The sequence below is a fragment of the Poromitra crassiceps genome, assembly GCF_964638095.1.
Source record: "Poromitra crassiceps genome assembly, chromosome: 13".
Lineage (NCBI taxonomy): Eukaryota > Metazoa > Chordata > Actinopteri > Beryciformes > Melamphaidae > Poromitra > Poromitra crassiceps.
In genome coordinates this window covers 1222430-1236565 of record NC_139644.1, presented here as the reverse complement: position 1 = coordinate 1236565, position 14136 = coordinate 1222430, and the positions used below count along the sequence as shown (strand labels likewise).

Below are 14136 nucleotides of genomic sequence, written 5' to 3'. Positions count from 1 at the left end.
CAGGATGATGAGTTGTTTAGATGTGTTGGGGTATCCTCTCCTACAGGATGATGAGTTGTTTAGACGTGTTGGGGTATCCTCTCCTACAGGGTGATGAGTTGTTTAGACATGTTGGGGTATCCTCTCCTACAGGATGATGAGTTGTTTAGACATGTTGGGGTATCCTCTCCTACAGGATGATGAGTTGTTTAGACATGTTGGGGTATCCTCTCCTACAGGGTGATGAGTTGTTTAGACATGTTGGGGTATCCTCTCCTACAGGATGATGAGTTGTTTAGATGTGTTGGGGTGTCCTCTCCTACAGGATGATGAGTTGTTTAGACATGTTGGGGTATCCTCTCCTACAGGATGATGAGTTGTTTAGATGTGTTGGGGTGTCCTCTCCTACAGGGTGATGAGTTGTTTAGACATGTTGGGGTATCCTCTCCTACAGGATGATGAGTTGTTTAGACGTGTTGGGGTGTCCTCTCCTACAGGATGATGAGTTGTTTAGACATGTTGGGGTGTCCTCTCCTACAGGATGATGAGTTGTTTAGATGTGTTGGGGTATCCTCTCCTACAGGGTGATGAGTTGTTTAGACATGTTGGGGTATCCTCTCCTACAGGATGATGAGTTGTTTAGATGTGTTGGGGTATCCTCTCCTACAGGGTGATGAGTTGTTTAGACATGTTGGGGTATCCTCTCCTACAGGATGATGAGTTGTTTAGACGTGTTGGGGTGTCCTCTCCTACAGGATGATGAGTTGTTTAGACATGTTGGGGTGTCCTCTCCTACAGGATGATGAGTTGTTTAGACATGTTGGGGTATCCTCTCCTACAGGATGATGAGTTGTTTAGACGTGTTGGGGTGTCCTCTCCTACAGGATGATGAGTTGTTTAGACATGTTGGGGTATCCTCTCCTACAGGGTGATGAGTTGTTTAGACGTGTTGGGGTATCCTCTCCTACAGGATGATGAGTTGTTTAGACGTGTTGGGGTATCCTCTCCTACAGGATGATGAGTTGTTTAGACGTGTTGGGGTATCCTCTCCTACAGGGTGATGAGTTGTTTAGACATGTTGGGGTATCCTCTCCTACAGGATGATGAGTTGTTTAGACATGTTGGGGTATCCTCTCCTACAGGATGATGAGTTGTTTAGACATGTTGGGGTATCCTCTCCTACAGGATGATGAGTTGTTTAGACATGTTGGGGTATCCTCTCCTACAGGATGATGAGTTGTTTAGACGTGTTGGGGTATCCTCTCCTACAGGGTGATGAGTTGTTTAGACATGTTGGGGTATCCTCTCCTACAGGATGATGAGTTGTTTAGATGTGTTGGGGTATCCTCTCCTACAGGGTGATGAGTTGTTTAGACATGTTGGGGTATCCTCTCCTACAGGGTGATGAGTTGTTTAGACATGTTGGGGTATCCTCTCCTACAGGGTGATGAGTTGTTTAGACGTGTTGGGGTATCCTCTCCTACAGGGTGATGAGTTGTTTAGACATGTTGGGGTATCCTCTCCTACAGGGTGATGAGTTGTTTAGACATGTTGGGGTATCCTCTCCTACAGGGTGATGAGTTGTTTAGACATGTTGGGGTATCCTCTCCTACAGGATGATGAGTTGTTTAGACATGTTGGGGTGTCCTCTCCTACAGGATGATGAGTTGTTTAGATGTGTTGGGGTATCCTCTCCTACAGGATGATGAGTTGTTTAGATGTGTTGGGGTATCCTCTCCTACAGGATGATGAGTTGTTTAGACATGTTGGGGTATCCTCTCCTACAGGATGATGAGTTGTTTAGACGTGTTGGGGTATCCTCTCCTACAGGATGATGAGTTGTTTAGACGTGTTGGGGTATCCTCTCCTACAGGGTGATGAGTTGTTTAGACGTGTTGGGGTATCCTCTCCTACCTCTCTCCACCGTGGCAGTGGTAGCGCTGTTGCCTCACAGCTAGAAGGTCCTGGGTTTGATTCCACCTGGGCAGTAGGCACTGAAGACATCTTCTTCCTCTTACAGGATGAAGAGGCGGCTGTGGCAGAGGGTGAGGAGATGGCGTATGAGGGCAGCGTGCGTCACTTCCTGCTGGAGTACAAAGCCTGGCAGGACAACATCCAGCTGGTCCTGTTCACCGTGCTGCAGGCCAGCGGGACGTCCCGCAGCCAGGAGCAGCTCGACCTGCTGACCCAGATCCCTGCTACCCTGAAGGAGCTGCACACACAGAGCCAGAGGTACTCATACACACACACACACTCACACACGCACACTCTCTCACACACACAAACTCTCATACACACACACACTCACACACGCACGCACACACACACACACTCTCACACACGCACACACACACACACACACACACACAAACTCTCATACACACAGGAGATAGGAGAATCAGTGTTTAGAAATATTGCGTAGTTTCCAATACCAAGCCATTTATGCCAGAGCCTGTATTTTCTGAATGAAGGTGTCTCGTGTCAAGGCTAGGTCAACATAGACTCATCCCCATATTTCATCTGCTCCTGTATAAAGTGTGTGTGTGTCTCTCTCTGTGTGTGTGTGTGTGTGTGTGTGTGTGTGTGTGTGTGTGTGTGTGTGTGTGTGTGTCCATACAGTGTGTATAATGGGCTGGTGGGCTTTGCCTCCCCGCTGGTGACTGACAGAGACAGTGAATGTGCCAGTCCTGTTTCTACAGCGCAGACGAGCTTTGCAGCAGGTATGAACTTCATGGACTGTGCATCATTTATTTATTTGATTTCTTTTTTTGTAATCAAAATGTAAATGTAATTTCTCAGTTAAACACAGTGATTTCTGGTGATAATGAGTGATTATTAGCATGATAACTGAAACATTTGCTTACTGGTCCTTCCATTCTCTCTTAACTGTTTTACATAGACAGGTTGTTAGAATATTATTACCCAGCTATGAAAGTACTACGGTAACGCAATAAAAAAAATGTTCTGCCAGGTAAAGACAAGCTTGATACCTCAATATTAGACTGATATATCCCCACAATGAGTTTTGGGGATATTATGGATTTACTCTCTTGTCTGCCGCAGGTCCTTCATGGGAACTTGATCAGTTTTCATAAGAATCTTTTCAAATTTGGTATGGACATTGATGACCTCTAGAGGAAAAACTGATTTTGATGTTTGATAATAATCAGCCTGATGGTGGCCCTATAATCAAAGGTGACACATTTCAAAAAGTGCTGCCTCTCCTGTACCGTTTGTCCAATTTACATGAAACCTCGTACACATTTGACCCAACAGCAGTGTTGTGAGTGTACAGCTAAACACAGTCAAGCCAATACCAAGTTGGATATTGACACCTTTGCTACGACATTCTTCAGTATCAGAACTTGATAGCTTGGGGACTCCATCAATATGACCAAACTGACCGTGGTCTTAATGCAGACTCCCATGTGTGAACCCAGCCATCACCGCTAGCGGCTATATTTAATGGGTCAAATGTATTGAGTGTAGTAAAAAAGAAAAGAAAAAAAGTGATTTATTACTGGGGATACAATCCCTACAGCAGTGGTTCTCAAATGGGGGTCCGGGGACCCCCAGGGGTTCCAGGGGGTCCCCAGCCAAAAGGAGGACAATTTATTTTCCCTATAATTCCATTCATAAGTAACACAATGACTATTTGGGTCATGGGTTTATACACTTTCTGTAATACAGTAAAACATCTAAAAGCATCAATCTTATTATCATGTGGGGGACCGTGGGACAACATCCTATCAAATGGGGGTCCTTGGTCTAATCTTTGTCAGTTTAGGGGTCCTTCATGTAAAAAACAATTTGAGAACCACTGCTCTAGAGGATTATCTATTCATTTTGAAGTGTTTAGGAGTGAATAAATAATAATATACTTAAAGGTCAATTCTGTAAGTTTTGGGAAGAAATAAATGTTCACGAAGTGTTTTTTTATTACCAATGAGTGAATGCTCCGTTACGTAGCTTAAGAAATTAGCCCAGCCGCGTCTCTCTGCGTTCAACCATTCCAATGTTATGAATCAGGCTTTCTGCTCCTTCCCGGCAAATCTAGCGGATGTGACGTTCTGCGCGTTCACAAGCCTCTCAGCGCTTCAGCCAGTAGCCTAAACACCAACGCAGAAGAAGGCTAACAACACAGGCTAACATTACATTCACTAGCTAATGCAGCCAATGAATGTCAGCAAACGACCAACAACACAGAGTCCAGTAAAAAGTCCACACAGAAAAAGAAAAAAGGTTTATCTAGTGAAGACCGTCAGGCCAAACAGCAGCAATGTGACCGATGTCAAGGGGAAACTAGATTCCAGGCTGTGTTTTCAGTTCATGGAGGGACCTTACGTTAGCTTGGAAGTTTTAGCTGCTGTGATATTGTGGTTTTGGCCCGGCTATAGATTCAAGATTCAAGATTTGTATTGTCACTCCGTAGTACAAGTATCACGTGTGAAATTCTTGTGCTGTAGACTCCATTACAACATAGTGCAAAATAACAGGGCATATACTGTAGGTGCAGGAAAACAACAAGCAATAAGGCAGTAAAGCAATAAAACAAGCCAAAAAACAGTGACACATTCACTGCACATAGGTGCAAATAGTATAGACATAATTTAAACATAATTAAACATTCTGTTTGCACAGGTGCAAATAGCATAGACCTAATTGAACATACGTAATGGTAGCAGCTGCAGTACAGCTACTACATGATTGTTTGGAGTTTATTTGTGTATGTTAAGGAGTCTCGTGGCCTGCGGGAAGAAACTGTCCCTCGAGCGATTTGTGCGTGCTTTTGGGACCCTGTATCTCCTCCCTGAGGGTAACAGGGAGAACAGGCTGTTGTGGGGGTGGTTTGTGTCCTTGATGATCTTCAGGGACCTCCTGAGGCACCGCTGGTTGTACAGTTCCTGCAGTTCTGGCAGCTCACATCCTGTTACGTGCTGGGCCGCGCGCCTCACTCTCCGTAGCGCCCTGCGGTCCATGGTGGTACAGTTCCCGTGGTGAAGCAGCCAGTCAGCAGGCTTTCAATGGTGCTTCTGTAGAAGTCCCTGAGGATTTTTGGCCTTAGCCCAAATTTCTTCAGGCGCCTGAGTCCGTGTAGTCGCTGTTGGGCCTTTTTGACAACAGTGGTGGTGTGGCCGGCCCAAGTCAGGTCCTGGTGGATGTTGACTCCCAGATACTTGAAGCTGTCCACCACTGTGCCATTGATGGTGATTGGGGGGTGTGCGCCCCCCCCTCCCTGTAGTCTACAATGATCTCCTTGGTCTTGGAGACGTTTAGAGAGAGGTGGTTGTCCTGGCACCATTGTTCCAGGGCCTCCACCTCCTCTCTGTAGGCCGTCTCGTCGCTCCTGGAGATCAGCCCCACAACTGCTGTGTCGTCTGCAAACTTCACGATGGTGTTCGAAGTTTGAGTCGCCACGCAGTCGTGGGTGTAGAGGTCGTACCAGAAGGGGCTGGAGACGCACCCCTGGGGCGCTCCTATGCTGATGGTCAGTGGGGAGGAGGCGAGGTTGCCCACTCTCACCACCTGGCGGCGGTCTGTCAGAAAGTCCACGATCCAGTCACACATTGCTGTGTTTAGTCCCAGATCCTTGAGCTTGCTTACCAGCCTGGAGGGTACTATGGTGTTGAATGCTGAGCTGTAGTCCACGAACAGCATTCTCACATAGGTGTCCTTCCCCTCCAGGTGAGAGAGGGCGGTGTGAAGCACGTGTGCTACTGCATCCGCTGTGCTCCTGTTGGGGCGGTATGCAAATTGTAGTGGGTCGTGGTCCGGGGGGAGTGTGGGGCGGGTCTGTGATATGACCAGCTTTTCGAAGCACTTGCTGGCTATGGGCGTATAGATAACGTTAGCTTAGCTGCTTGCTAACGTGGCTATCGACTTACCCCCGAGGCCAGAAGCTCCGCTAATAATGTTACCATCTCTTTTTTTCCAATATTTTATTTTACAATTTTCAGAACGTGAAAAACAAAAGGCTCAAACACAGAAAGAAAGAAATATAAAACAAACAGATCATCCACATTCCAATATTACAGCGTGCTGCTACCAGCCGCGTAATGTGCTTGTAAGAGATGTGCGTGGGATCCCACGCAAAGGCTCCATGAGAAGTCAGCTGGGCGAGTCACATGTCGCCTCCAACCTCGTCCAAGTAGGCCAGAAACGGGTCCCAGAACATTGAGAATTTCCCAAGTGAATTGGTCCTCAAGAACCGGAGTCTCTCCATACGTATAACTGAGACCATGTCCGTCAGCCACAGCTGAAAAGAGGCTGGGGAGGGGGTCTTCCACTCCCTCAGAATTAGGGATGCACCCATATATCGGCCGATAGTGGCCATTTTGACTGCAATCGGCCACCGGCAAAAAAGACCAACGTTCACCGATTGCAGTCGCCGATATTTAGAACACGGCATGCTGGTTTGGAAGCAAAGGTTTCCATGGCTTTGTGGAACTGAATTTTCTGAAAAGAAACAGGCTTAAGCAGAAATCTCACTTTGTAGCCCTGTAGTGACAGTTCAACAAAGTGTCCCTTGCCAATAGAGAGCCGCAGTAACGAGTCCGGAAATCATCGATGCTAACAGCCAGTGGCGTGCCTGACCAAGTTGGTGCCCTAGGCAAGATTTTTGCTGGTGCCCCCCCCCTCCCCCAAAGAAAATATAATAAAAATTATATCGCAGCTAATCCAGCACTGCAGTGCAGGCTCAGAATCGCAGGCTTCCCCAGTGGCGCTGGAAGTACTTTTAGGTAGGGGGTGCTGTAAGGAAAGGTCTCTTGGTGCTGCCCGCGAGGGCAGCGCCGAAGAAAATTTTACATTTTTTGGACTTTCATCCATATTTAGAAGAATATTTAATTTTAAATTAACATTAGGATTATACTGTTGTGATGTCATTATTCAGTATCTTCTCCTTTTCTCACTCACTTTCATGTAAGCACCTGCTCTCCCTTTAGTCGTTTTACACTACAACAGACAGAAACACAGGCATAAACACTGAACTTATTATTATTATTATTATTATGGAAAACCAGATTATGATGAAAATCAAACACTTTTGAAGAGAGAGCGTATGAAATAAGATTAGATCTGGGAAGCACAAACTGTTTTTTAATGCATCTTGTTGGTGGTATAAACACAAGACAGCCAAATCCAACAATTTCGAAAATCCATTTCTTGCCACCAGGGGGTGCTGCAGCACCCTCAGCACCCTTCCCCCACTCTGGGAAAAAGCTCCGAGCAGGTAGAAGGGGGTGCGGCCGCGCAGTGGGTGGGGTGGTATGGATTAGGGACCATGGTGAAAGTGCTGCAGCCCGGGCAGCCAGAAAGCCAGAATTAGAAAAATGATTTCACTATTATTTAAAGACTTAAGACGTTGTTCTTCTTATTTTTGTCTACTATTGTAAAATAATAGTAGGCCTATTATCATGAAAAAGTATTTGTAAAAAAAAAAAAAAAAAAAAAAAATTTTTTTTTTTTTTTTTACCCTCTCTGGCGCCCCTAACGGCTCAAGCGCCCTTAGCATTTGCCTAGTTCGCCTAATGGACGGCACGCCACTGCTAACAGCCCTGGTTCTTCACAGTTTTCGCCTATGGGAGTTTTGAATGGGTTTTTGGCGCAATGCTTCTAATAAGCTCTCTGGGCAACGCTGGCTTAATCAAACGCGAACCAGTGTTTAGTAACATCATCTTCACACATGAAGACCACTTTTATGAGTTTTGAAGCTTTTATGTGCCGTTAAAAGGGTGGCTAGCTAGCAAACGGCTAAATGAGACTACACTGTTGAGTCGATGGAGATATATACGTCAATAACGTCACCACTCAAAGGACGAACACGGAAATTCTCTTTCCCTCACCTGGTTCAGCCCCGTTCAGCCCGGGGTAATCAGTGCACACATCAACAACAGTCCAGGTTGAGTGCTGACGTGACGTGGAAGCCTATGCGACAGTGTGTAGTTCTGGATTAGCTTAGCTCGAGCTTTTTACTTCTAGGGCTCGCATTTACGCTACAAAACTCATGAAAGTGGTCCTCATGTGTGAAGATTATCCGACAGAACTCTGGTTCGCGTTTGATTAATCTGCCCAGAGACCTTATTTCAAGCATCGCGGCAAAAACCCATTCAAAAATCCCATAGACAGAAACAGTGAAGAACCAGGAAGTTCGGGACTTCCGCATTCAGCCTACAAAAATACGTCATCCCTGCGGCTCTCTATTGGCTGCATGTGTACAGATGGTGGTAACCATAACCTGACCCTATCTCCTACCCTAACACACACACTACAAACACCCCACTGAGTATCAGTAGACTGTTTAGTCATTTGATATGAAGTTGAGTATAAGCATCAGACTTATCTCATCTCACTACTATAATACGATGAGGGGTTAAGCTGAGCATGCTAGAAATAAGCGCACAATATTTCTAGTCCAAATAAAGTGTCTTGCTCAAAAGTCTTTGTGTGTTGGAATAAGTGCGTGTTAAGTGTGACCTCTCTCTCTCTGTGCTCTCCGCTTGGCTCCAGCTGTTCGATGCAGTGGGGTGAAGACTCAGCCAGACTCCATGTCCCAGAATGCACGGCAGAAGGCCCTGCCTCGTAACCTAGGCACCCCCGCCGACACCCCGCCCGGCACGCTGCTGGTGAGCAGCAAGGGCCTGCAGCCCAGTCCCAAGAGGGCCATACGAGACCCCAAGACAGGCCGAGGTACTGCCTCTACTGTACACTCACTGTCCTCCTTTACCTCCTTTACCACCTCACTGCCTCTACACTCACTGTCCTCCTTTACCACCTCACTGCCTCTACACTCACTGTCCTCCTTTACCACCTCACTGCCTCTACACTCACTGTCCTCCTTTACCACCTCACTGCCTCTACACTCACTGTCCTCCTTTACCACCTCACTGCCTCTACACTCACTGTCCTCCTTTACCACCTCACTGCCTCTACACTCACTGTCCTCCTTTACCACCTCACTGTCCTCCTTTACCACCTCACTGCCTCTACACTCACTGTCCTCCTTTACCACCTCACTGTCCTCCTTTACCTCCTTTACCACCTCACTGCCTCTACACTCACTGTCCTCCTTTACCTCCTTTACCACCTCACTGCCTCTACACTCACTGCCCTCCTTCGTTATGCTGCCTTCTGGAAATGTAAAAAAAATACTCAGGGTTTCCACGGGTGCTTTGAAAGTGCTTGAATTTATATATTTTGTGCAAGAATCTAAATTGAAGTTATTTTTTAGGTAACAGCAAACTTGAGAAGTGTTCATTCAATTCAAGCCTCTCTTCTTAATTGTCTGTGAGCTTCTGTTAAACCTGCTAGTTCTCATAAAAAAGTGTTGTAACAGTGATGAACCTGTTGGCTCCTTGAATTTGCTGTTGAATTAAGTGTGGGAACCCTGAGTGTCAAAGTGTGGGAACCCCGAGTGTCAAAGTGTGGGAACCCTGAGTGTCAAAGTGTGGGGACCACGAGTGTCAAAGTGTGGGAACCCCGAGTGTCAAAGTGTGGGAACCCCGAGTGTCAAAGTGTGGGGACCCCGAGTGTCAAAGTGTGGGAACCCCGAGTGTCAAAGTGTGGGGGCCACGAGTGTCAAAGTGTGGGAACCCCGAGTGTCAAAGTGTGGGAACCCCGAGTGTCAAAGTGTGGGAACCCCGAGTGTCAAAGTGTGGGAGCCCTGAGTGTCAAAGTGTGGGAGCCCTGAGTGTCAAAGTGTGGGAGCCCCGAGTGTCAAAGTGTGGGAACCCAGAGTGTCAAAGATGCCTGCCTTCCTTCCTGAGCTGGTTGTTACATGCATGTTGTGTTGCAGCTGTCCAGGAGAGGAACTCGTATGCGGTCAGTGTGTGGAAGAGAGTGAAAGCCAAGCTGGAGGGTAGAGACGTGGACCCCAACCGGAGGATGAGCGTCACTGAGCAGGTAACTCACACAAACACAGCATGCCTGTAGGTAACGCACACAAACACAGCATGCCTGTAGGTAACTCACACACAAACACAGCATGCCTGTAGGTAACTCACACACAAACACAGCATGCCTGTAGGTAACGCACACACAAACACAGCATGCCTGTAGGTAACTCACACACAAACACAGCATGCCTGTAGGTAACGCACACACAAACACAGCATGCCTGTAGGTAACGCACACACAAACACAGCGTGCCTGTAGGTAACGCACACACAAACACAGCGTGCCTGTAGGTAACGCACACAAACACAGCATGCCTGTAGGTAACGCACACACAAACACAGCATGCCTGTAGGTAACGCACACACAAACACAGCATGCCTGTAGGTAACGCACACACAAACACAGCATGCCTGTAGGTAACGCACACACAAACACAGCATGCCTGTAGGTAACGCACACACAAACACAGCATGCCTGTAGGTAACGCACACACAAACACAGCATGCCTGTAGGTAACGCACACACAAACACAGCATGCCTGTAGGTAACGCACACACAAACACAGCATGCCTGTAGGTAACACACACAAACACAGCATGCCTGTAGGTAACGCACACACAAACACAGCATGCCTGTAGGTAACGCACACACAAACACAGCATGCCTGTAGGTAACGCACACACAAACACAGCATGCCTGTCTTTGACATATTGTTTAAAGGCACAATTATAACGGCATCTGGCAAGATGTTTAGAGAAGTGTGGCTTTAGCCCCTCCCACAGATTCTCCTGTCAGTATGTTTGGTCACTAGTGAGAAATCTAGTACCCACTAAGGTTGAGCGGTATCCAGTTTTGGCCTAACTCTGTTATTAGTGGTTGTTTAACCAATAAGCCCCAAGAGGCTGTGGTTGACAGTGATTTGAGAGAGAAAAAGCAGCTCTCCAAATGTCCTTCCACAGGTTTGAATAGTTCCTCAAACCGGGCAGCAGAAACGAACGTTTCAGCCAAAGGCCTTCCTCACTTTGGCCTCTTTCTGCAATTCATTCTCTATGTAAGGACGCGCTAGACGTGCTCCTCTTTTAATAAACGCACCTGGCGTTTCAGCGCTGGTTGGTGTCTGTTGTTTTTGGAGGAGCGCTGTGGCCGTTTTAAAGCTGAAAAAAACAGAGGAAAAGCGCCCTGATTGTCTTTTTCACTCCTCCTACCTTTTCTCCTCCCGAGGGATTTTCAACCTCTGCTGCTACCAGAATTGGCAATAATCTGACTTTCATGTTGACAGTGAACAACATCAAACAGACAAAACCAGCTGGCTACCGTCCGTGTGGTCGTTGTCTCGTCAACTCCAGTGCGCGCGACTGCAGGGGAAGATAAAACGGAGCACTAATGGAAGCGCTCTCGACATGATTTTCATAGCGTTCTGACTGAAAAAAACACTTTTGGTGTGAATGCCCCCTTACTGAACTCTTTGCTTGCCCTGCACCCAGTGAGTCTTTTAATCCATTTTGAGTGTGCTGCTCGCTACCGGTGACTTTCTGTTAGTTATTTAATGACCACAGCTTAGAGGTGTTCTAAGCGGCCGTGCAGAGTAAGACCCAACGCGCTTATTTAAGCTGCTGGGCGTCTCAAGCTGAAAAAAGTTCAAAGCACGCTGCTCATCAACGTCACTCCTCCTACCATCCGTGTGATCGTTGCATCCTGAACTGAAAACAAAACAAAGCAAGCACTCAAAAAGCCGCTCCGTGCTGTTTGTGCGCAATGTAAGCGCTCTCGGCATGATTTCCAAAGCGTTCACCACTTGCATTGTAAAATCACTGTAAATCACAGCCTCATGGAGCTTATTGCTTTTATAAAGCTTTGGACTTTGTAACCGCTGTGTCCCCATGTCTCCTCTCTAGGTGGACTTTGTCATCAAAGAGGCCACCAACACAGACAACCTGGCCCAACTGTACGAGGGCTGGACGGCCTGGGTGTGAACACTGCTCACGGCGCTTGCTTCATCTCTTTGGTCCAGCAAAGGCTTGGAGATCCACCAGAATCCAGCGGGTCTGGGGTGTCGGAGCAGCAGCACCGGGCCACACTGGGGGGAGGAAGGGGGGGAGCGGATGCTTAGCCCACCCCCCCAAACTCCCGGGCACCCGACCTGGGGGCAGCACCCGACCTGGGGGCAGCAACCTTGTAGCACCGCTGCAACCGCACTCCCCCGACCATCGGCGATCCAGCTAACACAACGCTCTGTGGGTCTGCGGGGGGCCCCGTCTCCTTTCAGGCGTTTACATGAGACGGGGTGAGGGGCGAGGGAACCCCCTCACCTGCACCACCCACTACAGAGCTCCACCCATACAAGCCACTGCTTCAGTCCTTTGGAGCCAACTCAAGTCCACAATCTTCTCGTCAGAAGGAGGACTTCTCTGAAGCACACAGCTGGCTCATGACAGCAGCTGCTGGTTGGACTTCACCATGGGACAAAAAGGCTAAGATGGATGGGTTCATCAAAATGGCCACTCCTGTTTTACTGAAATATTTTCCTTAATCATCTGGTGATTCTGATTGGCCAGTGGCAGATCTGCGGGTAAGCTGATTGGGCAGGTGTGATGTGGGCATGGGGTAGCTGAATGGACTCCCACCTGAAGCCTGCAATAAAAAATGATTTACACGGAGGGGAAACGGTATAAACAAGACTTTGTTTCTCCTCGAAACAGACCGGTATATATAAAACATTCGCACATATCTCTCAAATGATGTGTCAACCAATTTTTCCGAAAAAAGGAATGTCAAGTGGAGATGGTTTTCCCATGAAGAGTCATGGTGGTTTTGTGGTTAAAGTTGAAGCCTTCCATCATCTGCAATTATTTTTTAGGGTTGATTTGTTGGCTGAGAAAGAACAAAGTAAGATGTCAGAATTCAGAGGGGTGAGATCTTGATGCAGGAAAACCTATTTCTGATCCTTTTTCTTCAGTGTGCATCTTTAATCTGTGTTGTGTATTGTAACTTTTCTCCCTTCTTTCTTCTTAGACGTAGATTGCTGCCTTTTTTTGACTTGCCTGTCACAAGCTGTCGCCTTCCCCATATGTATTCACTCCCCACCCCCAATGCTTGCGTTTTATTGATGTTGACCTAGTTTTACATTTTTAGTGGGAGAAATTAAAGAGCAGATAGTGATGTTTTGGTGATGGTGCAAACTGTTATTTCTTAAAGGTTTTATTGGATTTTGTTTGATGCCAAATAAACGTGGAATTGAAGTCTTGCGCGTATTTTTTTTTAGGTCAGTGGTCGGTTCTTTGCTTCGGCGTCTTGGCGCAAACAGAGAGATTCCGTTTAAGCCCTCATCACCATTTCTCTCTTACATCAGTCACATCCAAAAGATCTATTCTACACAGAATCATTTGTCAGAATCACTTAAATGCTGCTGTATGGAAAAATCTAAAGTGTTACAGTCGGGTCCTTGAATGTCATTGCTACGACGGTGCTAAGTTAATATATTAAGTTAATATATTAATTTAGCACCGTCAGTGTCTAGGATTATTTCTATCCACATTTCAAAGACCGTCCCTATAACTATTAATTCAACCGCATTTGGACTTGTTTTGGGCTGTCATGAACAAGCATTACCGTGTGTCTGCATCGGTGATTTACTGTGGTATTGATTTGCTGCCAAAGCTGCTATCAGTAGGCCTACACTGTATATACTGTTGCTGCCAAAGCTGCTGTCAGTAGGCCTACACTATATACTATTGCTGCCAAAGCTGCTGTCAGTAGGCCTACAATGTATATACTATTGCTGCCAAAGCTGCTATCAGTAGACCTACACTGTATATACTATTGCCAAAGCTGCTGTCAGTAGGCCTACACTGTATATACTATTGCTGCCAAAGCTGCTGTCAGTAGGCCTACACTGTATATACTATTGCTGCCAAAGCTGCTGTCAGTACACCTACACTGTATATACTATTGCTGCCAAAGCTGCTGTCAGTAGACCTACACTGTATATACTATTGCTGCCAAAGCTGCTGTCAGTACACCTACACTGTATATACTATTGCTGCCAAAGCTGCTGTCAGTAGGCCTACAATGTATATACTATTGCTGCCAAAGCTGCTATCAGTAGACCTACACTGTATATACTGTTGCTGCCAAAGCTGCTGTCAGTACACCTACACTGTATATACTGTTGCTGCCAAAGCTGCTGTCAGTAGACCTACACTGTATATACTGTTGCTGCCAAAGCTGCTGTCAGTAGACCTACACTGTATATACTATTGCTGC

The 14136-nt window shown here is 46.8% G+C and overlaps 1 protein-coding gene across 1 annotated transcript in view; it reads left to right on the top strand.

Annotated features, from left to right (window-relative positions):
- The window catches only part of smg1 (SMG1 nonsense mediated mRNA decay associated PI3K related kinase), a 188388-nt gene extending 175290 nt beyond the window's left edge, over positions 1–13098 (top strand). Inside the window, exons 60-64 of the mRNA XM_083649718.1 lie at positions 2000–2211; positions 2599–2699; positions 8488–8667; positions 9773–9879; positions 11769–13098. Of these exons, the coding sequence (XP_083505844.1) occupies positions 2000–2211; positions 2599–2699; positions 8488–8667; positions 9773–9879; positions 11769–11846 (678 nt within the window). The 3' untranslated portion in view covers positions 11847–13098. The remainder of the gene's footprint in view (positions 1–1999; positions 2212–2598; positions 2700–8487; positions 8668–9772; positions 9880–11768) is intronic.
- Positions 13099–14136: the final 1038 nt, after the last annotated feature.